General features: G+C 49.0%; 1 protein-coding gene across 1 annotated transcript in view; it reads right to left on the reverse strand.

The window, feature by feature from the left end:
* Positions 1–4390: 4390 nt before the first annotated feature.
* Positions 4391–26904, reverse strand: part of MOB2 (MOB kinase activator 2) — a 39489-nt gene continuing 16975 nt past the window's right edge. The window contains exons 2-5 of the mRNA XM_054390473.1: positions 19005–19165; positions 17196–17289; positions 7455–7579; positions 4391–5745 (exon numbers count right to left, since the gene is read on the reverse strand). Of these exons, the coding sequence (XP_054246448.1) occupies positions 5426–5745; positions 7455–7579; positions 17196–17289; positions 19005–19165 (700 nt within the window). The 3' untranslated portion in view covers positions 4391–5425. The remainder of the gene's footprint in view (positions 5746–7454; positions 7580–17195; positions 17290–19004; positions 19166–26904) is intronic.

Genomic DNA, 26904 nt, shown 5'->3' on the forward strand with positions numbered 1-26904 from the left:
ATTCTTCTAGGGGAGTGCTTGTGTCTGTGCCAGTCTGTCAGTCCTCTGCCAGTGTGCAGGGGCTAATTGTGACCCTGCAGCATCCACCTTCAGTCCTGGTCCCTTCAGGAGCTCCTTGGTGTGTGCATATATGGTACCTCTGAGCCAGAACACATCTTCCTTTCCCCTCAGATCTTGGAGTACTGTGTGCAGTTTTGGTCCTCGTTGTGCAAAAAAAGATGTGGACAGGCTAGGAAGTGACCAGAGAAGGGCCAGGAGAACAGTCAGAGGACTGGAGGACCTGCCATGGGAGGAAAGGCTGAGAGAGTTGGGTTTGTTCAGCCTGGAGAAGAGAAGGCTTGGAAGAGAGACCTAATCACCATGGACCAGGACATAAAGGGTGGCTACCAGGAGGGTGGAGACTCCCTTTTTGCAAGGAGTCCCATTGAAAAGTCAAGGGGTGGTGGGGAAAAGTTACTGCTGGGGGGATTCCCCCACACTGGACAGTTTGAAGACTCAGCCTGACAGTGTGCTGGGCCAGCTCATTCCAACTACATTGTGACCTAGAAAGGTCAGACCAGATGACCCCTGGGGTCCCTTGCAACCTGGCATGCTGTGATTCTGTGAAAAGAAGCAAGGTTGATTGACTCAAAAGGCTTGGGTCAGAGGTTGTCACTGAGGTATAACATGAGCCTGCTCTGCAGGATCTCAGACCTGATAACACCCTGCAGTTCCCAGGCAAGAAGGACAAGTGTAGCTCTGATTGGGCTGGGCTGAACTGGAAGATGCCTGGCTCAATTTACAGTTTGCCATTTAGGGATCTTTTAGGGTGAAACTGGTCCTATGATCTCTACACAGCTTTGTTGCCCTGAGGTCAGAGCTCAAGGGGGCTGTTTCTCTATGTAAAAGACTTGGTGGCACTGTTCCTGTGTCCTGTTCCTGGGAGTGGCCAGAGGGAGCAGCTGGAATGGACACAACCTGCTGACCTTGGTGCTTGTTTACCTGCTGCTAGGATTTATTCCCAATGGCACTTAGGAAGAAAATCTTTCCTCTTTGTTTTTTATTTACAGGTGCTTGTAATTCCTAAGGACACTGCAGCCTCAAAGCCCCGACAGTGACAAAACAGGGGGTAAAACTTTGGAGCTTGCTGCAGTGTTTCACTCCCAAGGTTCTAAATGTCTGCACCCTCAGCTCCTCAGCACATCAGTGACTGTCAGGAACACAATCCTGCAGCAGACATCTGGCTCTTCATAGATTCATAGAAGGGGTTGGGTTGGAAGAGACCATAAAGATCACCTAGTTCCAACCCCCTTGCCATGTGCAGGACACGTTCCACTAGACCAGGAGTTCAGCCCTGTGACAAGTTGTGCTCACTGCCATGGTTTTAGGCCTGAAAGTTGGTTAGAGGTTCTGCAACAGTGGGTGAAAGTTGAGATATGGGCAAAGAGAGGCCTCCAGAAGGCATGGCTGCTGCAAGTAGGGAGGGTATGTGTCTGTGTGTGTGCACAGGTAGCTCAAAAGGCATTTTCTAGCAGTGTTTGGTTATTTTTCTGGGGTGTTTTTGTTTTAGTTAGCAACCTGTAAACAATGGCATGGCAAGTCATGATCTGCAGGGTGAGAAGGGTGAGGAGGAAGGGGTTGACTGTACCATGATGAAGGTGCCTCTTCTGTTCTAACAGGACTTTGAACATTTAAAGCAGCAGATTTCCTTGGTGTTAGAAGACCTGAGCATGTTTTTAGGTAAAGGGATTCAGGCTCAGTGCCACCAAGTGTGGATAGTCAGTGATATCTAGAGAACAAGTCTTATGAGGAGCTGCTGAAGGAACTGAGGGTGTTTAGCCTGGAGAGGTTTTAGCCTGAAAGGAGGTTGCAGTGAAGTGGGGGTTGATCTCCTCTCCCTAGTATCAGGTGATAGAATGAAATGGCCTGAAATCATGCCAGGGCAGGGTTAGCTTGGGAGATTAGGAAAAATTTCTTTCCTGCAAGAGTGGCCAGGCATTGGAACAGGCTGCCCAGGGAGCTGGTGGAGTCCCCATCTCTGGAGGTGTTCACGAAGTGTGTGGCTGTGGCACTTGGGACATGGTTTGATGGCCACAGTGGTGTTCAGCTGATGGCTGGACTTGAGGATCTTAGAGGGCTTTTCCAAGCAAAACAGTGCTATGATTCTGATCTTGCAAGCATAGAAAGTCACTGACAGGCCTTGGGGGTGTCAGCCCAGCAGAGTATGAAGAGTCAGTGGCACTTCTGTATCTAATGTTGCTGGAGCATAACTTGGGAACCTCTGAAATGCAGACACCTCAAGGCTGAGCTTTAGTCACGCTTCCGCCTGCCTGACAAGAACATTGGTGTTGGCACCATTTCAGTGTTTTCTTTATTCCCACTGCTAAGCCAAACAAGAGAGGCTACACTCAGATGGAAAACTTTATTTATGTTCTTGTCAAACATGAAGAGATTCCTGCATGATTTGTCTGTGCTCTCAGGAGACCTTGGCACAGCTGCCATGAACGCCAGCAGGCTCTTCTAGAGGTGAGGTGGTACATCACTGTTCTCCTGGAAGCTGAAGTAAAGAGTTGCTGTTCTGCATTCCTATGAAGTTCTGTTGGGTACCCTATGGGAAGCTAAGGTAGAGTCACCCCCTGCATTTGATACAGGTACTGCTGCGTGGTGGTCTGAAACTTGAGCTGTAGCTGTCAGCCTTTCCACAGAGAGTTGAACTGCTTCTTGTTCATAGATTCACAGAATGGTTTGGATTGGAAGGGACCTTAAAGATCACCCAATTCCAAGCCCCCTACCATGGGCAGGGACACTTCCCACTAGCCCAGCTTGCTCAAGGCCTCATCCAACATGGCCTTGAACACCTCCAGGGAGGGGACATCCACAAGCTCCCCAGGCAGCCTGTTCCAGTGTCTGACCAAGTCAAACCTTCCCCACATGTGTAATTTCTACACAGACATCTAAATTAAGACTGCAAATGCATTTTTACAAGCAGACAGCAACCCACCAGCAATCCTTGGCTCTGGGGTTTGTTCTGGCTCTTCTTCTTACCTTCAGTTCTCCTGCATGCTCTCATTGCAGGTAGCACAGGGGCCTTACACAAAGCATTGCTCTGATAGCTTCTGGTTTCCCCTGCAGACATTGGTGTAGGGAATTGCAATGGAAAGGCTGGTATCATCCTGGACATGGAATGAGAGCATTCACCTGGCTGTGGAGGCCTTGGCAGGCCAGGGTGGGAAGAACATTCACCAGACTGCGAGCAGCACCACTGAGCAGTCAGCCAGACTCCAGCACTGCCTGCAGGTTCACAAGGTACCTACAACGTGGGGACAAACACCAGAGACAAGTCTGGGCTCACAAGTTGGAGGTGGATCTTTCACTTCCCCCTCTGCTTCTGTGACTTCTAACTCTTTTTCACACTTGCTCATTTTTCTTTATCTTTTGCTTCTCTTGCACACTTCCCACAGGCTTTTATTCTTGCTTGTCCTTTTTCTTTCTCTTTTTTTACCTCCCTTCTCGCTCGTGTTTTGTTTGTATTTGTTTTTCTTTTCTACTTGCTCTCCTTTCCTGCTCTCTACTGACTTTTACTCAGGAAAACCTCCTAGGACTCCTGCCAGGTCACTTATTAATGATGTATGTAGCTCAGGACAACGACCAAACCCAGTAACAAACAAGTCTCAGAGGCTGTCACAAATCTGAGAGAAGCACAACTACAAGCAAAACTTGGTCTTTTCCTAACTGGAGATGCTGACTGCAAGAACTAAGTGAACTGTCTCTCCAGAGCCAGGTGATAGAATGATAAGAAATGGCCTGAAACTGTGCTGGAGAGATTTAGATTGGAGATGAGGAAAAATTTTGAGTGGTCAGGGAGGGGAACAGGCTGCCCAGGGAGGTGGTGGAGTCACCACTCCTGGAGGTGTTCAAGAAACCTGTGGGCATGGCACTTTGGGACATGGTTTAATGGCTGTGGTGGTGGTAGGTTGATGGTTGGACTTGATGATGCTAGAGGGCTCTTCCAACCCAAACCATTCTCTGACTGTGTGAAATGTGAAGAGTGCCATCACTGTCCAGATGCAATACTGACACTGGATCCACAGAATCTAAGTGTGTGCAAACAAGAACCTCTCTCCTTTCCAAGTGCTGCTTATCTCCAGATGATGTGGAGAGGAGGCTCCTGGCACTACCCAAAAGAGCAAACTGTAAGGTTAGAGGGTGGAAGACAAGCAATTATTTATAAAGCTGGCTGAGAGCAGGGCCAAGAGCATTCAGTGGTGGAAGGGGAGCTGCACCGATGGATTCATGGTGGCCTTGGATTGAAGGTTGGACTTGTTGACCTCAGAGGTCTTTTCCAGCTGAAACAATTCTATGACTTTTGATGCTGCAAACAGAGAAACAAAGCTTGTGGCTGATAGATTTGTTTTTATTATTATAGAACAGATGAACTAAAATAAGCCAACAATATAATTTTATGCCAACAGCCATTTTCTAGCACAGGCAGTGACTGACTCAATGTACCCTTCTCCCCCCTCCCCGGGCTTCCGTTCAAGGGGATGCAAACGGTGGTGGCTCTTGCACGTGGGTTTTGGGACTCCAGGGATCTTACTCTTGAGTTGTAGAGGTGTGCCTGGGAGAAGAGGAGCTGGGGCAGCAAGGAGTATATACGTTGTAGGAGCAATAAGCAGCTAGGCTCGTGGATCCTCTTGCACGTTGACAGGTTGTGACCGGGTCAGTGGGACAACTGGAGAACCAGCACCACTTCCAACACGTAGCAAGCCCCTAGTTGCTACTCTGGTCAAGCCAGGAGTTTCTTCCCATTCCAAGCTAACAAAGGGCAAGATGCACCGAACTGGGGAGTTTTTGGCAGGGTAAGGGGGCAGTCTATGTAAAACCAAACCAAAATAAACCCTACCCACCCCCCCAAAAAAAATAAAACCAAACAAAAAAAGAACACCCAAAACAACCCCAAACAAACCTGCATTTTTAAGCCACTTCAAAGTAAAAGTCACTTCTTAGAATATAATAGATATTTTTTAAATGGCAGGACCACCATCCTAGAAAGACAAAGGGCTTGCACTCAAGACCAAAGAGAGAAAACCAAAATAAAACAACCAACCAACCAAAATAAAAATAATAAACCAACCAAAAAAAAAAAAACCAAACCCAAAGCCAAGCGTGGCCCCACTCTCCAGCCTGGCTCTTCTCTCAAGCCAGCACTCACCATCCATCTGAGCAGGTGAAAGGAGGAGTGGACAGGAAACAAAATCAAACTGGTGCAACTTCTCGCTGGCGGCGCGTGGCCCCGAGGCTCCATCCAGTCCCCAGCGGCCACACGGCCCCTGGTGGCAGCTGTCCTGGCCGGGTAGCCCTGTATGTATAGCTGACCATATACATACATGTCCACACAGAGGAGATAGGATTGTTTGTCCTGGTACTTTGGGTCCTGCAGGAGGGCTCATCTCTCTTTCACGTGGTTCTGTGCTCCTGCGCCGTTGCTGCTCCCGTTGCCGCTCCCGTTACTGCTGCTCCCGCTGCTGCTGCTGCTGCTGCAGAGGACCTCTGTGAGGTCATCCATGATGGTGGTCTCTTTAGGGTCCACGAGGTTGAACTCCCTGATGAATAGGATAAAGTGTGTGTAGAGTGTGTTTAAATGTCCGTGCAGCTCCAGTGCCAAAGTCTCCTTAAAGTGTGAGGAGTAGATATGGGCCAGCACGTGGAACAGGTACTTGCAGATCTTCTTCACTAGGGACTCAAATGAGTTTGGGAATTCCTTGCCTGAAAGGAAGAGGGAGAAACACCATGAGAGCTCCTGCTGCTCACCTTCAGCCCCACAACAGCATCTGTCTGGGCTGAGCTGTGGGCAAGAGCAACTGGACCACCTTATACAGCAGACAGCTTGTGGGCCCTGTATCTTATCGTACCCCCTTACCACCTTCTTACAGGAATTCAGGAGAAAGCAGCTAAGGACGTTACAAGCATTTTCATTGCACAGAAATGACTGAACACCAGCTTGGAAGGGACCTTAAAGATCACCTGCTCCAAGCATTCTTGGGAAAGGCATGGCTAGATAAGATGGCCCTGCACCCTGTCAGCTGGATCTTAGAAGTGTTCAGTGCTGGGGAATGTTTATTTTCACAGATTGCACTGGGTTGGAAGGGACCCTCAAAAGGCATCTTGTCCAACCCTCCTGCACTCAGCAGGGACACCTCCAACTACAGCAGGCTGCCAGGGACACATCAAGTCTGATCTTTGATGTCTCCAGGGATGGGGCCTCAACCACGTCCCTGGGTGACCTGTTCCAGTATTTCACCACCCTCACTGTGCAAAACTTCCTCCTGATGTCCAACCTAAATCTGCCCTGCTCCAGTTTCAAACCATTGCCTGTTTTCCTATGACCACAGGCCCTTCTGAACAGTCTCTCCCCCAGCCTTCCTGTAGGTCCCCTTCAGATACTGAAATGTAGTTACAAGGTCTCTAACCTTTTCATTTGCACTTTAAACCCTAGGGTTTCAGAAACCAGAAAGGAAATAAAATTATTCTTTAACACCACACTATTTTTTGCTACTGGCTATAAAAATCACGAGAAGTTCTTCTGGGTCCTTATTTAGTTTGTCCAGGAGCAGCCACCCAGTGCTGATGCACAGTACAAGTGTGGTGTTGGCTACAGGGCACCTTGGGCACAGGCACAAATCACCTGCAAGAAATGTCCCCAGTGCCCTAGAACAAGAGTAATTAAAATGCAACAACCTCCAGCTGCAGCTGGCTGGCCAGGCACTGTCTCACCAGCCTCTCCTGCTTGGAAGCAAAGGCTGCTGGCTTCATGTCTGCTGCACTGCAACGTCCCTGGTTCCCCAATTAGCTGCTGAACTGGCTCAAGAAGGCAACTGCTTTTAATCCTGATTAAGCCCATGTCAGGTCTCTCTTTTCTCCTGTTTCTTCTCTCACATGTAGCAGCCTCGTTAGGATCCAAATCTGAGTTAAAATTGCTTTCCTGTTGCTTTCCAGTTCTTAAAAATCACATTCTTAATGTTTGGAAGGGTAGGGAGATGAGCAGTGAGACTGGTGGGGTAAAGAAGCCAAGCCACATTCCTGGCAATCCAATTGAGTTCCCCATTAATGCATTGGGGCTTTAAAGCAAGTGGTAAAACAACCAGAAGGTTAAGTTTTACTCACAGCAGGCTGTCCTGAATGTGTACATGCTGACCTTTTTCCACATTTTTTTATCCTCTGCAGGCTAGAAGATCTCAAAACTGCTTGAAGAAAAAGATGTACTGATGATGAAGGAGAAGCCCAGGGGACAGGACTGAGGCTTTCACCACAGCTCATGTGCCAGCAGCGCAAGTTTGTCCTGCTGCAGGAACGGACCAGGCTCGAAACCTCCCTTCAGAAAAGCATCACAGAAGTGGGGAGCTGCCTGGTGTTAGAAGCTGTGCTGAAGGGCAGGTGAGGAGCCCCTGCAGAGCCCCTGGCCCCAGCAGCCCTACCGTATTTAGTGGGAAAGACGTCCTCATCTGTCACCAGCTTCTGCACCGAGCTCATGACGAAGTCGACGTACTGAGGAGCAGTGCACTTGATCTTCTTCCCCCGCTCATCATACCAGTAGTACTGTCTGTGGGGAGAATTGGCACTGTCACCACACCTTGGCTCCACAGCCCGGCTCCTCTCACAGCTTAGTGTGGCTAGCAGAAAACATCTGCTGCAGCTGTACCAAAAGACGTCAGAGCTGCTGCAGAACCACAGAATTATTGAGGCTGGGAAAGACCTCTGAGATCATCAAGTCCAGCCTATGACCTAACACCACCACATGAGCTAAACCATGCCACCAAGTGCCACAGCCAAGCTTTTCTTAAAGACCTCCAGTGATGGCGACTCCACCACCTCCCTGGGCAGTGCATCCCAGTGCCTGATCAGCCTTTCTGTCAAGAAGTGCTTCCTAATAGCCAACCTAAACCTCCTTCATACCATGCCCTCTTGTCCTGTCACTAGTTGCCTGGGAGAAGAGCCTGATCCCCACCTGACTAGAGCTTTCTTTTAGGCAGTGGTAGAGAGTGATAAGGCCCCCTCTAAGGCTCTTCTTCTCCAGGTTGAACACCCTCAGCACCCTCAGCCTTTCCTCATACAACTCTCCCTCCAGCTCCCTCACCTCAGAAGAGGTTCACTTCAGGGTTGTCTTTCTACATCAAACCTCTTCAAAATTCTGTGGGCCAGTTTTGTTTCCCTCTCTTACCTGAGTGCAGGTAGCAGTGAGCAGAGAAAGCCTGTTGACACATCTCTGTGGGGAAGAGCTCTGCTGAGGCTGTGGGAACTCCTGTCCAGGACAGACAGGGATTATGCACAGCCTGGAGAACAGTCCAGGAGGCAATTCCTTAACTGGTTTTGGAAGCCAACAGCATTGCACAGTAATCATAGAATGGTTTGGGTTGGAAGAGGCCTTAAAGATCATCCAGTTCCAACCCCTCTGCCATGGGCAGGGACACCTCCCACCAGCCCAGGTTGCTCAAGGCTTCATCCAGCCTGGCCTTGAACACCTGCAGAGAGGGGGCTGCCACGACCTCCCTGGGCAACTGTTCCAGTGTCTCACCACCCTCACTGTCAAGAATTTCTTCCTAATCTCCAGTCTTAAATCTTACCTTCTCAAGCTTAATTAAACTGACTAGTTTCTGCTGCTGGAGCCAGCCTGGCAGTGCAGTGCTACTGCAGAGGCAGAAGGTGGCACCAAAACACCAGCTTCTGCCAGCGCCTCCAAGCTGCTGCTCTCAGGACAAATCCTGTTCCAAAATCCAACCCAGGACAAGTTTTCAGGAACCTCATCCACATCCCCATCAACACTGCCTTAGCTCTCAGAGCCTTTGGCTGCAGTCACAGACTCCCCAAAACATTTGACTTTGCCACTGGTGAATGGTGGACCTTAAGGAACAGCAGACATTAGCTTCTTGTCTGACTCTTCAAAAGCAACCCCAATTCCAGCAGCTAGCCATAATCACCTTGATTTACTGTGGCCATCCCTCACCCAATGGAGAATCTGAAGGCTGTCAAAGCACTGAAGGTTTGGTCCTTGTTTCTTCTCTTTAAGTCATGGTTAATTAATTACAGCCCCTCTGACTGCAGGAGCAGTGATCCCTTGTGTTAGGCACACTCAGGGAGCGGTGTTCTACAGATCAGGAACTTGGCAAAACACCTTTTAATTAATGGTTGGGGTTTTGCCTATATCATATTAGAAGTGTTTTGAGTTCCAGTTCCTGAGCTCTTCCTTCAAACAGTCTAAGTTCCAGGTGCAGTCCTAGATCATTATGGGATAGGCAAGTTCCCAGCACACAGCGCAGCGGGGGTTTGCTGACTGCCTCTGAAAGCAAGGTTGGAAGCAGTGTGAGGACCAGGACCTCACTCAGCACATGAGCCCATAAAGCCAGGTTCCATTTATTTTCTGCCTGTCTGTTCACTCCAACTCTGCTGCTATTGGCTGATGATCTGTGATCTGACCTTCCTCACACCAGGCACTGAACCACAGAATAGCTTAAGTTGAGAGGAACTCCAGAGATCACCTACTCCAACCTCCCTATGTCATGGGCAGGGACACCTCTCACCTAGGCTCAGTTGCTCAAGGCCTCATCCAACCCGGCCTTGAACACCCCCAGGAAGGGGGCATCCACAACCTCCCAGGGCAAACTCTTCCAGTCTCACCACCCTCCTTCTAAAGGACTTCCTTCTTAAGCTCCAGTCTAACCTTGCTCTCCCTCAGCTTCAAACCATTGTGCCTTGTCCTGTCTCTAGACACCCTTATGTAAAGTCCCTCTCCAGCCTTCCTGCAGGATTACCTTCAGGTATGGGAAGGCAGCATTAAGGTCTTCCCTGGAGTCTTTTCCTCTCTAGGCTGACCAACCCCAGCTCCCTCAGCCTATCCTCATAGCAGAGGTGCTCCAGCCCTTGCATGGTCCTTGTGGCTCTCCTCTGGACTCACAGAACAAGCCTAACTTGAGCCCCAGACAGAAAATCTTTAGCGTGACACTTACCCACCTTTGCACACCTCTGGGGTGGTTTTGGTTTGGTTTTTTTTTTTTTTTTGGCATGAAAGATAAAGATTAAAGACTTAATATGAGTGTTTTTCCTGTGTCTGACAGGACTGCACGGAACTGGAAGGATCTACAGGTGCCACTTGTCCCTGCTGACTGCAGGGGCCTTGGACAAGATAACCTCAGAGGGTCCCTTCCAACCTGATGCAATCTGTGAATCGGTGAAAGTGAAGGTTTTTGTAACACTGACCCGCAGAACAGTCCTGAAGCAACTAAAAGAAAATATGAGGCAGCAACTGAAGTTTGAATTCACAATCTGTTTTCTTTGCCTGGAAAGATTCTTCACAGACCTGAGGGTAGTGAGGTGAGGACACTTATAACACTGTTCCTGCCCCAAGCCACAGGAAAATAAGAGGAAGCTGCAGAAATAAGTAGCTCAAACTCAAAGAGAAGAAAGGCAGCTGGAAACTGGTTCTGCAGCCAGTGAAAGTTTGGACCTTTTCTTTCAGCTCACTTTCAGCCCGTGGTGCTTGGTGTCTCTGTTTTATTGCAGTAGGATACTAAAGGGCATGAGGAGGTGAGGGAGTGGCTGAAACCAGCGGGAGTTAGAAACTCTTTGCAGAGCTGTGTCAGGCATCACACTTGGGCCCCTGGGCATAGTCTCTGCTCTTCCTCACTGCTTACTCCGTCACACCATCCATGTAGGAGTTACACAATGCAGAGCACAAGCAGAGGCCACCTCATCTATCCAGCCCTGCAGTAGAGCAGTTCCAGGTACCTCAGGCTTGATTTGGGTCTTAGGCCAATGGCTGCTGCCAAGAGCCCAGGCAGACTGGACCACAGCAGTTTCCTTCTGCTACAGAAATCCTCAACTGCAAGACAGAAAGCATAGGGTTGCCCTTAAGCAGAAAATGAATCTGTATAATTGGATTTTAGTTAAAAAGAAGCAGTTTGGCAAGTGTACAAGTTCACTTACACAAAGGTGTAAGTGAATAAAGCTGCTGTAACATCCCACTGAGCACTCTTTATACCTTTTCTTCAGCAGAGGAATTTAAAAGAAAACTCAGAGATTAAAGGGATAGCTACAAGGATTGTCCTGTTGATTTAACTAGAATTGTGTTATCATGTTTCAGAGCTTGTCAACAGAGTCTTCCCAGGTCTTGCAGGAAGACAGGAACCCCTGACAGGCCATGAGCATCTCCCACCTGGTCTGTAGCTCCCACTCACACTGGAGTTTCATAGAACACCAGGTTGGAAGGGACCTCAAGGATCATCTATTCCACCCTTTAAGAATATAGTTTAAATGAGACAGCCAAGCACCCTGTCAAGATGAGTTCTCTCTGTTAACAAGACTGGAGCAGGTTGGGGACACCAAAGGGATTGATTTGGGCCACCAAAAGGGTCAGTTGGACACAGAAGCCTGACTGCATTCCACCAGTGGCACTGTGAGAGTATAGTCCTGTGTTAGGTGAAGGATGGCACACAGAAAGGGCAAGGGGATGCTTAAAGGCACTTTCCAAAAGTGCTCACACCATGAGACACTGCAACAGGTTGCCCAGAGAGCTTGTGGATGCCCCTTCCCTGGAGGTGTTCAAGGCCAGGCTGGAGGAGGCCTTGAGCAACCTGGGCTGGTGGGAGGTGTCCCTGCAGGGCAGGGGGCTGGAACTAGATGTCCTTCCAACCCCAAACCATTCTATGAATCTAGGATGTAGACTTTGATTATTTTATTTATTCTGTGCCACTCTGGCAGATTTAAAGCCTCCCCAGTATAGAAAGCATGAAGAACGTGTAGCTCCATTCCAAATCTCAGGGAGGAATTTCTATGGCTTGAACAGAGAAAAGGCTGTGATGCAGCTAATGAAGCAGAACATGTATGAAGGCAGAGATCTGCATCTCAATATATCTGTTTTAGCCTTGTCCTCTCAAACATTCTGGGTTTGTGCTGATGACACAGAAGCCAAGGCAGAACAGAAGTTACATCAGCGTCTAAGAAAAGCTTCTGGAAGGAGGGAAAGGCAAATGCTGTGAAGATTATGTGGTTTGGAAAGGAAGGAGAAAAAGTCCTGCTAGAAATGCCAAAAGATGGGTTATGAAGAGAGCAGGATAAAGAGAAAGGAGTCACTGTGTAGAAGCACTCAGCTCAGGGAACTTAACCGTGGAAAAATGCAAAAGCTGCAAGTTTTGGGGTCAGATCTCCAGCAGGAAACACCCTTCATATGCAGAGAGACCATGGGCAAGATAGAGAGAGGAGACTGTGAGTCTGGAGAACAGGGCTGGTGAGGAGCAGCTGAGGGAACTGGGATTGTCCAGCCTGCAGAAAAGGAGGCTGAGGGGAGACCTCCTTGCTTTCTACAACTCCCTGAAAGGTTAGACCAGGTGAAGGTTGGTCTCTTCTCCCAGGTAACAAGTGATAGGATGAGAGGAAACAGCCTCTACCTGCACTACAGGAGGTTGGATATGAGAAGAATCTTCTTCACTGAAAGGGTTCTTAAAGACTGGCACAGGCTGCCCAGGGAGGTGGTTGAATCCCCATCCCTGGAGGTGTTTCAAAGGGGCAGAGATGTGGTGCTGAGGGCCATGGTTTAGCCCCAGCCTTGGTCAAGGTAGAGAATGGTTGGACTGGATGATCTTCAAGGTCTTTTCCAACCAAAATGATTCTATGGTTAGAAAAAGATGAATGATAAGGAATTATCAGTTAAGGGATTCCACTGCACCAAAATGAGACCTTTCACTCTTATCTGTGGGCTGCCTAAAGGGTTGTATCCATCTTTGACTTAGCCTCAGGAGTTCTGGCATCTCAGCTTCATGAACTTAGGCTCCGAGTTACTCAGGCTCACTTTGAGAAGTTTTACTGTAGCACTTGGAAAATTTTCACCTAAAGATCAGGTAAAAACCAGTTTCCAGCCCATGGTGCTGGTCTGTGTAACAAGCTATAAAGCATCCCAGATCCAAACAGTGAACCCTGTGTTAAAAACACAGGACCTGCTTTACAGCAAGTGATGAGCAAAATGAAGTCATTCCCAAGGTGACATCTATGCCACCCTGGTCACCTTTTGAGGTTAATTTGCCATTCTGGTATTTCTCTTGGCATTGCCCTACCTTGCCAGCAAATGCTCCCATCTGTTCTAGAGGCAGCCTGAGTTCTGGTCAGATGTCTCTCAGTGACCCTAGGCAGGAATTCTCCTCCTGGTGGTGTGCAGATGGCTCCGCTGCCTGTCTGGCAGAAGGCTGTGAGCTGCATCTGTCTGCAGTGTGGCAGTTGGCTGGAGCCCCTCTGAGATGTGAAAACCCTGCTTCAAATATTTAACTGCAACTGGTGGTTGTTTTGCCAGCAAATCCTCTAAACTTCAGACTGAGTGCTGTGCATCTGAATGCAAAGGAACCTGACAGACAACCTGTTCTCAACTGATATTTAACATCTCAGCCATACAAAAGCCTGCCTTAGGTATGACCAGAAAGGTGAGATCCAGAACACACTTTTGAGGAGTGGGCATGAGGAACAGAACACAGACCTACCTACTGAACTACAAGAGAGCAAAACATGGCAAACTGCTCCCAAGGTACTGCAATTCCATGGCAATCAAACATACTACTGTGCTCTCAAGCACCAGCTACAGAAGGTCCAGTGTGGAGTGCCCATCAGGGTAACCAGCACCTGACTCCAGTCTTTTGGTGATACTCTTGAAATGCTGAAGTCAGGTCAGAGGCACAATAAATCCTCTCAGGTGGGTTTCTCCAACACAGTAAGCATGGCCTTACCTTACCTCACAGAATCATGGCATTGTTGCAGTTGGAAAAGCCCTGTAAGACCATGGAGTCCAACCATTCTCTAACTCTAGCAAGTCTCCTGCAGAGCCATGTCCTTCAGCAGCACATCTCTGCCTCTTTTAAAGACTTCCAGGGATAATTTGTTAGGGTAAGATTTAAAAAAACAGAAGAAGGAAAGTGGGGAAGGAAAGCAGGGCTTTGGATAGGAGCAAATGGGCATCTCTGAGCAGTTCTCATTGTTCCATTTAGGCAGCTCTCTTCCAAAGGGAAGAGCTGGGAAGGCAGAACCTAAAGATAAGGACCATCCAACAGCATCAGTGGAGCTGTCTGAGAGCAGGGTTGTGAGCTGTGCTGAGGGTGCAGCTGGGTGAGCTCAGCCTGTGGCTTTCCAGCCCTGCACCCTTGACAGCAGGATGAAATACGCAGCCCAGAGTTTGCAAACACGGATCAGTCATCTGCCCCCAAGTACAGGAAGATACTTCACTTGTTATGCTTCAGCTAAACACAGAGTGTTTCAAGTGCTTCACCCAAGTGCAGACATGCTTCCTGTTATTCCCAACCAGCCCAATTTTCCAGTTTTCCAAAACAAAGGAGAGGAACATTCTGCTATTGGTGCTCAGCACCGCAAATACAGGCTGCAGCTGGAGCCGCCTACGGGCACTTCCTCTCTTTATGCTGCAGCCTCAACTGCTACAGACAACCCTTGTTGGAGGCTCATTGGAGCAGAATGGAGCAGCACTTAAGTGGCTTCCCAGCCCCCCCAGCTCCTTTTAGCCTCTAATCACAGATTCACAGATTGCATCGGGTTGGAAGGGACCCTCAAAGGGCATCCTGTCCAATCCCCCTGCACTCAGCAGGGACATCTCCAACTAGAGCATGCTGCCAGGGACACATCCAGGCTGATCTTGAATACCTTCAGGGACAGGGCCTCAACCACATCCCTGGGCAACCTGTTCCAGTGTTTCACCACTCCAATTGTGAAGAACTTCCTCCTGATGTCCAACCTAACTCTGCCCTGCTCCAGTTTCAAACCATTGCCCCTTGTCCTACCACCACAGGCCCTTCTCAACAGTCCCTCTTCAGTCCTCATGTAGGTCCCCTTCAGATATTAAAATGCTGCTCTGAGGTCTCCCCAGAGCCTTCTCTTTTCTAGGCTTAACAGCTCCAACTCTCTCAGCCTGCCTTCACAGAAGAGGTTCTCCAGCCCTCTGATCATCTTTCCAGCCTCCTCTGGAACTGCTCCAGCAGGTCCATGTCCCACTTGAGTTGGGGGGTCCCAATACCCCAGGTGAGGTCCTACGAGAGCAGAGTGTCAGCATCACCTCTCTCAATCTGCTGGCCACACTTCTCTTGATGCAGCCCAGGGTGCCACTGGCCAAGTGTTTAAAGAGTTAAGTCAGCCCTTTGGACAGCATTGCTGCACCAGGAGTTAAAACATGGGAAAGCCTGGGAGCAAGAGTCAACAAAATAGTGGCCATGCTGATCACAATTTCTGCTGTAGAGACAGGCTGTCTCCTTTTGATAAAATCTGGGTCCTGCAGAGATTTGTTACTTTCTGTTCCAGCCTGCTTTCAAAGGCTCCAGCATGGCCTTTCATTCTCTCCTGACACTTATCTTTCCAACTTTTACATGCAAAAAAAAAATACCCTCCCTGAACTTTGCATTCCTCAGAATGCTTTCAGAGAAAGCCCCTGAGATTCAAGTGTCCAAGACAGCCCAGGACGCCAGGGAAGGATTCCTTTTCCAAGCACTAGGGAATTGTTCTTGGAGACACGATACAGAGTCCTGGCTCTGCTGGAAACATTCCATGGGACGTATGTTTGATGAACCACAACATTAACTGCTCACTCTTCTGCTTTCAAATCCATCTCAACTAGATTAATCCCAGGAAATGCAAGAGGAGGGAAGAAAAGGACTATCAACACATGTGCTGGAGGGGAAGAAAAAAAACCCAAACCACAAGACAACAGGCTTATTCATACTTGACTGGATCTCAGATTGCAGTGTGTTGGGCTCTGCTAATCAAGAGCAGAGTTTATGGTAACTTTTTGTTCTACTCACCATGTCCAGTGGAACTACAAAGCCTTCTTTCAGAAGTGACAGCTAGTCAACATGAAAAAACCTCGACTGAGTCCTACAGGGGAAAGTGCCAAACCAAAACGTTTTCCTTTACTCTGTGCAAAGCTGCCACTTGTGTCCTCTGTGCCCAGGGCCTTGGGCAGCCAGCCAGGGGCTCACGTCAGGCTAGAGGTTGTCCGTCAGCAGCCTGGTGCTCTGTCAGCATTCCAGCTATCAAAAGCAGCCTCTGAGGTTCTCACAATCCTACCCAGCACTGGTACCAGTAAGGACAATTCTGCCTTGCTCTCCTTCCCTCCTCTCCCCTAACACAGAGATTCACAGAACGGTAGGGCCTTGGAAGTGACCTCTGAAAACCAAGTCCAACCTCCTTGCCAAAGCAGGATCACCCAGGGCGGGTCACACAGGAACACATCCAGATGGGTTTGGAATGTCTCCAGAGAAGGAGACTCCACAGCCTCTCTGGGCAGCCTGATCCAGGGCTCCATCACCCTCACAGCAGAGAAGTTTTACCTCATGTTGAGGTTGAACCTCCTGTGTTCTTGTATTTGTTGCCACTTGTGCTGTGGCAGAGCACCACTGAAAAGAGTCATAGCTGTTTGTCCTTCTGAGCTGACCTTATAAAACCAGCTCAGAACAGACAAAGATTCTCATCCTTAGAGTCCTCCATAAAACCAGATTTCCACCACCCTTCACAGCTGAATGCCTGGCACCTGGCACTGGTGAGGCCACACCTTGAATACTGGTTCAGTTTTGAGCCTCTCACTCCAAGAAGGACATAGAGGTGCTGGAGTGTGTCCAGCAAAGGGCAACAAAGCTGGTGAAGGGTCTAGAAAACAGGGCTGGTGAGGAGCAGCTGAGAAAACTGGGGATGTTTAGCCTGGAGGAGGCTGAGGGGAGGCCTCACTGCTCTCTACAGCTCCCTGAAAGGAGGTTGGAGCCAGGTGGGGGTTGGTCTCTGCTCCCTAGTCTCAGGTGATAGACTGACACAAAATGGCCTGAAATTGTGCTGGGGAGGTTTAGGTTGGACATTAGGAAAAGTGGTCAGGTGTTAGAACAGGCTGCCCAGGGAGATGGTGGAGCCCCCATCTCTGGAGGTGTTCAAGAAACCTGTGGCCATGGCACTCTGAGACTTGGTTTAATGGCCATGGTGGTACTGGGTTGATGATTGGACTCAATGACCTTAAGAGAGCTTTTCCAACCCAAACCATTCTGTGATTCTATGATAAGAGCAGAGGATGTGCAGCTGGCACACCCTAAGTCAAGATCTGCTGTAAAAGACTTGCCCAGTGCCACCCAACCCCAACACCTCCCCACCCAAGGAACTCCAAGGAGCTGCTGGAGAGCAGGGAGCTGTAAGGAGGGACTTACGTGTTGCACACTGCCATGGTCTGGCACGACTCTCCCGTGCAGAACTCTGAGATTGTGCTGTACTGTAAGTTGATGTGGTGAAAGAACGTTGTTGCTGAAAAACAAAACACAAAAGGGAAGAAACTGAGAAGGGAAACACTTTCAAACACTGCTTATCCTCCAGACAATTACTGACACAGAACAAGTGAAGTGACCTCACAGGCTTGAGCTTGCAAATGAACTTCAGCATGATGGAGCTAAACGAGCCTAATGATGAGCTGCAAACCAAAGGAAGAAAGCTCTTGTTTTGATTGAAGATGAAAGCACCATGATGCATCACCTCTTATTACTCACTAAGTAGCAAGACTGGAAAGTGTCTCCATCACCAGCCTCACCTCTACACTAGAACACTGCCACAAGTTTGCTGAAGGCAAACTGTTTGCTACCTTCTTTTGAAGTGAGACTTAAAATGTGCAGATGTGGCTTAAATGATGAGACTTAAAATGTGGCTAGAAACCAACATTAATAGTTCTCATGACATATCTCCTTAAAAACCCAGCCTGAAACAGTACAAAAACCTCCTGAGATCATTGAATGTCTTGATGCTCCCTGGGAAGCACCTCGCTTTTGCCCAGTGGGTCTCTACAAACTTTCCTAGGGTGCAGTTTAAGGCAGTGTGACCAGGATTGGGTGAGAGCTGCAGGTTAGGGCTGGCAGGCAAAGCAGGAGCAGAGGGAGGCACTAAATCAGGGCTGAGCTGCACAGACACAGTGATTCACAGCCTCAGTCATGTCTTCCAGGTACTGCCTGGCTGCAGTTTAAATTCAGAGTCACTCCTCCGAAGTTTGGAAGGAGTGAGAAGGAATCCAACCTGAAGACTTCAAAACTTCTGGCTTTAGGCATATCTTGGGAGGGGATTCTCCCCCTCTGCTCTGCTGAGACCCTACCTGCACTGCTGGGGCCAGCTCTGGAGTCCTCAAGCACAGCACAGACAGGGACCTGTTGGAGTGGGGCCAGAGGAGGCCACAGCAATGATGGGAGGGTTGGAAGGGCTCTGCTGTGAAGACAGGCTGAGAGAGTTGGGGCTGAGAGAGTTCAGCCTGGAGAAGAGAAGGCTGCAGGGAGACCTTCTGGTGGCCTTTCAGTGCTTAAAGGAGCTTAGAAGAATGCTGGGGACAGACTTTTGAGCAGGGTCTGTTGTGACAGGACAAGGGGTGATGGTTTGAGCTAAAAGAGGGAGATTCAGATTGGAGAGAAGGGAGAAATGTTTGACCCTCAGGGTGGTGAGACCCCATCCTAGGTTGCCTAGAGAGGTGGTAGCTGCCTCATCCCTGGAAGCATCTGGGGCTCTGAGCAACCTGCTGTAGTTGCAGATGTCCCTGCTGACTGCAGGGGGGTTAGACTAGGTGAAAATTTTGTGGTTCTACAACTTGCTTTACATACAAGTCTTAATAAAGTAACATTTTCACCATGCTTCTGGAAGCCAATTCACTTGAACCACAACCATGCTGAACCAGCCACTGTAGCAAACAGTCAAAGGGCACCTGATGGCCCTCAAAAGAGCATCACATCCTCTCCCAAGCCTCACAGTGCCACAGTGAGGGAGCTGGGAGGTGGAAACGCATCAAGACTTCCACTCTGCTGAGCACAGCTGGTTTGCAGGTAGGACAGCATAATTACTACCCAAGCTATAATGACATGCATTATGGAGCAAGATAAACAGTCATTGAGGGGTTTGCTAAGCACTGAGGACAGTAAAAAGCAGCAGAGTGGCTGAATGCCTTCCTGGGTGTGGACACAAGCTGAGAGCTGGAGCACCACAATACTCACTGTTGCTGGCTAGCCACTCGTTGAGGTCTATTTCTCGGGGTAACATCACTAGTTCCTTAAATTCAAAGTCAGTAATTCTGGATTTTGTGTATTCTGGCTCCAGGTAAAGTTTCTTCTCTTCTGGTGCTGGCTTTTTACCGTTTGGCTTTCCCTTGGACTTCCTGCAGGAGACAGAAAAGGGAGAAGAAAGGTTAACCTTTTGTGCTGATGAACAGACCTGAAGCTGGTTTATCCAGACCCCTGGGTTTGCTCCTCCTGCCTTCCCTCCCCTCAGCAGAAGACAGTTTCTTTGAACTCAGTCACTTCTTTCAAGTTCTGCATGGTGGTAAGAAACTTGAGCCTGAGCTGCTCCATCTCCACTGCCCTCCTGCCAGTTTAGATTGCAAACTCCTGGGAGAGTGACAGCCTCCCTTTAGCCTGTGAACAGTGGTGACAGCAGAGTGGCAGTGTGCCTGGAGGAGCTGCTCTGCTGCCAGTGTACCAACAATCTGCTGCTTCACGCAGCTAACTGTCCCCTGCAGAATGGCAGTCTGAGGGACAGGAAGAGCAGACTGCCAAGAGAAGATAGTTCTCAGCTGGAGAAATGCTCCTTCCACACGGTGCAGGCACTGCTCAGCCACACCTACACATCCCTTGCTGCTCCAGCCCTGTGTGCTCCCTGACAACAGCAGCCTTACAGGTTTATAGATGCATAGAAGGGAACTCAAAGATCATTTAGTTCCAAAATCCCTGCCATGGGCAGGACACCTTTCACTAGACTAGGCTGCTCAAGGCCTCATCCAACCTGGCCTGGAACATCTCCAGGGAGGGGGCATCCACGACCTCCCTGGGCAACCTGTGCCAGTGTCTCCCACCCTCACTGTAAAGAAAGCCTGCTCCATTTCATGCCATAGCCTGGCCTAATTCTCATAGCTGCTCCAAACAGGGGTGTGTGGGACATGTGAAGTCAGATGTTCCTCAGAACAGGGCTCTTTGTACAGAGGTGTTCCTCAGTTTGACCAGCAGCTTTTGCTTGCCAGAGAACTATTCTGGTCTTCAAACTCTTGTATTTGTTTGAACCTCACCATGGAAAAAGAAGCTACAGACAAGACACAACAGTCAATGAAAGCAAGAACTGCAGGAGAGCCTCAAAGAAGTATTTAAAGAAACTCTGAAACATTTATTCTTAGGCTTGAGACTTCAGATTGTCACAGAACCGGAGATGAGATGGAGAGTCAAGGAGAACATCTCCTCTGATAGTCCACAACCTGATTTTACAGCAGATGAAGCAACGCGTTTGACCCCTTCCCTTCAAGTCAAGACTTGAAACTCCCTTACCCTGACAGTCAAGAGCATAAATCCAGTTGAAACTATGCACTTGGCCCTCAGCTAGTCAAAAACCCTCCAGGCTATTGATTTGCTTAATTCCCAGCACAGGCTTACTCCTACACTGCTGAGACCAAGCCTGGCACACTCCATACAGCACCTTCATACCTGCTGGGCCTCCAACAGGCACTAAGTTTATGCAGAATATATTCTTTAGGGGTGTTTTCAGGTGGTTGGATCCAGTGGGTTTGGTTTGGGAGGGGGCAGGATTCAGGCATTCAAGGAAAAGGCTTTTGTTAAAAAAAAATATGAGTTCATAGATTCATAGAGTGCTTTGGGTTAGAAGGGACCTTAAAGATCACCTAGTACCAACTCCCCAGCCATGGGCAGGGACACCTTCCACTAGCCCAGGTTGCTCAAGGCCTCATCCAACCTGGCCTTGAGCACCTCCCCAACCTCCCTAGGCAACCTCTTCCAGTGTCTCACCACCCTTGCTGGACAGAATTTCTTCCTCATCTCCAGTCTAAATCTGCCCTCCTCAAGCTTAAAGCCATCCTGGTAACAATCATGCAGAAAAGACCTTCAGCTTCACAGACTGGTTTGAGAAACCACATTAACCATACTGGGGGTGAAAAGTTATCACTAAGAAGTAGTTTGGATAGAAGGGAGTTTGTGTCTTTGCTTTACTTCCAGATACTTCAACCAAGGGCTTCAGGTTAGGGCTGTGCCACGTCAGCTAAGAGCAAGCTTTTGAGAGAAGGAGGAGGGGAGAGAGATGAAGAGGTCAAAGACAGTCTGTCACAGAGCCAGGCTGTGGAGGGAAACCACAGGAGGAAGCCAGACACAGGAGGCTGAGACAAGCCTTCCCCCACTGAGCAGAAATGGGTAGTGTGCATCTCGTTCTCACCTCAGCATCTCTCCCCCCTCACCCCCCCAGTTTTCAGAAAAGAAACTCAAAGTTCAAGGCTGTTTCACTAGTCTGCTAAAGCAAACCACTCTGCACCATCCTTTCACAGAACCAGCCCTCCATTTCCACCCAGACATCAGTGCCCTCTCAGTCTGAAACAATGCAGCCACTCCACCTCTTTCCAATGTTCTCTAAGTCTTTCCACAACTGCCCTGTGCTGGAACTGGAGCACTTCCAACAGCACCTTTCTGAAGGATTCTGTGCTCTGCCCCTTTCCAAAGCATTGCCTGGCTTTAAAAAAATTCTGACTCATGAGTCTCAACACTAACCTGGAAAATGCCCATCATGGTTGGTATCAGAGGGTTTGTTCATGCTGCTGAAACCTGAACAGCAAATCACCACATGCAGCAAAAACTTCTTCTCAGCCTGGTGCAGCTGCTGAGAGCTAAAGCAAGACCACAGAAACTGTTTCTAGCAGCAGATTTCCATGACCTGCATGCAGAGCAGCTGGGGCATTGCATGGCCCAAGCATTCTCAGGACCTGATGATCTCAAAGGTCTCTTCCAAGCTAACAGTTCTATGAGTCTATTATAAAAAGAGCAGAACCTTTCCAAACACTGCTGTGGGCCCTCTAAAGCAAAACCAAATCCTGATTCATGTTTCACCTGTGCCTGCCTTTAAAAAGGTAAAGAGACTTCTGCTAAATGTGTCTCAACACATCCATGGCAGATCAGCCAGACCTCCACAGCAGCTGCAGGAACAGCTGGAACACAGCAGTGCCATAGATCCATTCAGAGATTCACAAAATGGTTTGGCTTGGAAGGGACCTTAAAGATCACCTAGCTCCAACCCTCCCACCATGAGCAGGGCCACCTTCCACTAGCCCAGGTGGCTCATTCAACCTGGCCTTGAACACCTCCAGGGAAGCGGCATCCATGACCTCCCTGGGCAGCCTGTTCCAGTGTCTCACCACCCTCACTCTAAGGAATTTCTTCCTTATCTCCAGTCTAAATCTGCCCTTTGGGGAAGGTCTGTCAAGAGGTTAGACCCAAACCTGTCTATCAGTGCTTAACTACTAATTAAGGAAAGAAACATCTCTAGGGAAGCCAAGGAGACAGCAGTCATCAGTTGTCACTGACAGGCAAACCAGAGCACAAACCAACTCTTGAGATAACTCCCGGGAGTGGTTTGTGTGTGTTTGGATTCAGGCACTGCACTGAACACAACGCCACAGGCCAAGCCACGCCCAGGAACCAGAAGAGATGGGAGATGGCAGAAGAGAGGTCACTTGTCTGAAGTTCTAGAAGGTGGTTCAGCAAAGTGGCTCCAGCCAAAGGCACTGAGTTCCCCAGCACTTCTAGGAGAGCTTTCATACCCAGCCTTGTGTGCAGCTGAGACAACACAGCAGCTGGGGGTCTGCCTGGATCTCACTGGAGAAAGAGCTCCATGAGACACTCCCCCAAGTGACAGGCCCTTGACCATTTCTTCCTTGCCCTAACTGCTTTAAGATCAAGTAAACCTGCCAATTTCCCTGCTTGGCTTTTTTATCCTGAACCACTTAATAAAGATTCTCCTCTAATCTCTCTCATTTCCTTCTTGATCACATGCCCAGTAGTGTCTTGGTGTAAAAAAAAAAAAAACAACCCTCTCACTTTGGAGCATCTCCAAAGCACCACCCAGGTTATTAATTTAGATTCAAACTGTAAAAGTATTTTTCCCAATTCATAGCAGAAAGACGCTGTAAAGTCCAAGTTTGTTCATGGACCTGTTTCAGTTTAACCTGATATGGTTTTTGTGGAAAGGAGGACACATGAACTGAGGAAATACCAGACTCCATGTCCACCATGTGGACATGCTTCAGAACCTGATATAGTTCAGATCACTTTAGAGTTGCACCAGACATCCATGCTTTTGGTCATGCGAATCACAGCATGGTGGGGGTTGGAAGGGAGCTCAGGAGATCATCTACTCTAACCCCCCTGCTAAAGCAGGGCAGCCACAGCAGCTTGCCCAAGGTCACAATGCTCAGGTGGGTTTGGAATCTCCCCAGAGAGGGAGACTCCACAACTTCTCTGGGCAGCCTGCTCCAGGCCTCCAGCACCCTCACACCAAACAACTTTCTCCTCCTGTTCAGATGGAACCTTCTGGGTTCCAGTTTGTGCCCATTGCCCCTGGGCACCACTGACAAGAGTTTGGCCCCAGCCTCTTGCCCCACACCCTTTAGCTCTTGCTGAGCATTGATCAGATTCCCTTTGTCTGCTCTTCTCCAGGCTCAACAGCCCCAAGGCTCTCAGCCTTTCCTCCTCACAGAGCTGCTCCAGGCCCCTCAGCATCTTTGTGGCTCTCCTTCAGACTCTTCCTAGTAGTTCCCTCTCTTGAACTGGGAAGCCCAGAATGGGACCCAGTACTGGAGATATAGCTTCACCAGGGCAGAGTAGAGGGGGAGGAGAACCTCCCTTGACCTGCTGGTCACATTCTTCTTACTGCACCCAGGAGACCCCTGGTTTCCTTGGCCACAAGGGCATATTGCTGGCTCATGAGAGTGGATCTGTTCCAAGGCTGATCACACAGAGGCAATACCACTGAGCTGTCAAAAGCCAGACAGCCCTCAACTCATCATGCAGTTGATCATGATGTCTACACCAGTTCAGGATTCCTTTCTTCCAGAAGGAAACCAGCACAGCTCTGACCATTTCTTGCTGCATCCCCAGATGCAGTGTAAGGAAAGTCCAGTTCCTTACACTGCATCTGAAACTGCAATCCCACCGAGGGCAAAGGATGATGCTTCAATGGCCCTCTCCTATCCTTCTTACCCAGCTACTACTCCTGTGACTGTTTAGTTTCTCTTTCTTAAATACAAGTGAACAGTGGCTTTCCTCTTTTGAATGTGGTCTGTTACGGTTGGTTTAGAAACTTTAAGAAAGTTAAAAAGTTGATTTAAAAAAAACCCTGTTATGGTGAGCAGTGGAGCTGCAGGCAAAACTCTCTGTGCCCTCTGGATCATGCACCAGTTTCAGGTCCTAGCCAAGTCTCCAACACCCTGATTTCCATTTGAAAATTGACAGAACAGGTCCAACAGGCCTCACATGGCAAATCTGCCTCCCTGTTTGCAAACCTCAAAGCTCCCAAACCATCTCAAGGCTGTGAGGATGAAAATCACCACGGATTATGAACCTTACAGGACCAAGATGCTAGTTTTGTGATTTATAACACTAATTGTTTTAGCAACTGACCCTATTCCTTACCTGAGAAACTGGTGGGATTCTAGAGGTCTCCAGCAAATGCAGAACACCTCTTGCTTGGGGACCACCCCACTGAGATGTGTTCAGTGCTGCTGACAGGAGGGTAAAGCCCCATGGGTCACAGGAAAAGTGGCAAGAAAAAGTTATTTTAAGGAAGACCACAGAAAAGGGCATCAAGCCAAAGGAAGACCAGAAAAGGGCACCAAGTCACACCAACTGATAACCACTTGAGGTCTTGGGGGTTATTTCCAAGGAACCCAGTCTGTGCTGTGTGGTTCACAGCCTGGCAGCTGTGGGAATCCATTCCCAGTTAAAACATTTGTGTGCAAAACCTGCAGTCTCCAACAGCAGCAGCAGGTTCCACCCCACCCAGGTGTGCCTCTGCACTACTGGATATCTCAAACTACCTTGGCCTTTGATTTTCACCCTGTAATTGTTTCCTTTCCTCTTGAAGTGCTGTGAGGATGGGGGTTAGCTCCTTAAAACACAGAATTAGAGGGGTAGGAAGCCAGCATTTTCAGTGTCTTTTTGGCCAGTCTCTAAGAACTCATCCCTGCTTCCACGTTTTCCAGTGAATAAGGGTGAATGCTGAATTCCACTGAAGTCAAAATTCAAGTGGATTTCCCTTCTTTAGACAAGGAGTCAAAAAGGATGTGAGTGGAGCAGAAAAGGGAGCAAAACAGATTAAGGTGAAAAAAAAATTAATATGCAAGCTCTCTCTAGTTCAAAAAGGACAGGGATAGATCAGAGAGTGTCCAACAGAGGCTATGAGGATGATGAAGGGACTGGAACATCTGTGTGATGAGGAAAGACCTGGGATGTTTAGCCTGGAAAGGTGAAGACTAAGATGGGATCTTCTCAATGCTCAGAAAGACCTAAAGGGTGGCAGACAGGAGGCTGGGGCCAGACTCTTTTCAGTGGTGGCCAGTGACAGGACAAGGGACAATGGGCACAAACTGGAACCCACGAGGTTCCACCTCAATATGAGGAAAACATTCTTTGGTGTGAAGGTACTGGAGGCCTGGAGCAAGCTGCTCAGAGAGATTGTAGAGTCTCCCTCTCTAGAGGCTTTCAAGACCCACCTGGATGCACTGCTGTGTGACCTGCCCTGGGTGATCCTGCTTTGGCAGGGGGTTGGACTTGATGGCCTCCAGAGGTCCCTTCCAAATCCTACCATTCTGTGATTCCATCTGATGTCTCCCTTGGCAGAGGGATTTGAGCCATCCACAGAAGGCTCCAGCTTTGTGAGGAAAGCCAAGTCAGCTGCTCACAGATCTCCTTGTCACCTCTGGATTTTCTGTGGCATGTTACTGGAAAAAAGTTATCCTTTTCATTCCGCTTTGAAATGTTCGCTGTGGGCATAGGAGTCCTGAACCCATTCATGGCAGGAAGGAAACAGTTTTATGAGCTAAAATTGATGAGTCCCAAGCTCCTAGCAAGAACAATGAAGCAGCAGGTCACACCAGTTTGGACAGCACAGGAACAACCTCTCAGAGGCTGTCCAGTTTCCTGCCCCAGCAGCACACCGTCTCCTCTCCTCAGTTCAGCACAAGGCCTGGAAGATCAGGGGTGCCAGGGCAGCTTCAAAACCACTCCTTGGTGCTTTTAATAATCTGTATAGCATGCAAGAAAGAGAGAATTCATTTGCTGATCAGTAGGGTTGCCCTTCCTTTGAGAAAAGGCAATGTCCCTCTTATGAGGCCAGGCTGAGAGAGTTGGGGTTGTTCAGCCTGGAGCAGAGAAGGCTCCAGGGAGATCTTCTGGTGGCCTTTCAGGACTGAAAGGGTTCAGTCAGAAAGCTGGGGACAGACTGTTTAGCAGGGCCTGTTGTGACAGGACAGAGAGTGATGGCTTGAACTAAAAGAGAGAGATTCAGACTGGAGAGAGGAAGAAATGTTTTACCCTGAGGTGGTGAGACCCTGGCCCAGGTTGCCCAGAGAAGTGGGAGATGCCCCAATCCCTGGAACCATTGCAGGTCAGGTTGTCTGGGGTCAGAGTAAGCTTTTCTAGTTGCAGATGTCCCTGCTGACTGCAGGTGGTTGGACTACAGGACCGTAAAGGTCCCCTCCAGCCCAGTCTCTGATTCTCTATTTCCCTTTCTTTAAAAGCACACAGCATTAAACCTCTGTGGAGCTCCTTCTGCAATCCCATCTCTTGTTTTAGCCCAGATCGCTGCTAGGCCTTCAGCTGAGAAGGCCACATGGCAGCTCGCCCAGGACACAAAGGCTGATGTGAAGACACATGGTGAGGACTGGCAGGGAGGTGGAGAGGACAGCCCCAGGAGCAGGGGAGCTGGGTACGGACCAGAGAGCAAGCCCCAGTCCCAGAGCAGCACACAGTACAACTGTGCACAGCTTGCTGCCATCAGGGCCTGGGGGAGGGAAGGAGGCAAAGCTTTTGGAGACAATCTGTCCCACCTTCACCCCAGGTCTCCAACAGACCCTTT

This window comes from Indicator indicator, chromosome 21 (genome assembly GCF_027791375.1).
Source record: "Indicator indicator isolate 239-I01 chromosome 21, UM_Iind_1.1, whole genome shotgun sequence".
In the NCBI taxonomy this organism is placed as follows: Eukaryota; Metazoa; Chordata; class Aves; order Piciformes; family Indicatoridae; genus Indicator; species Indicator indicator.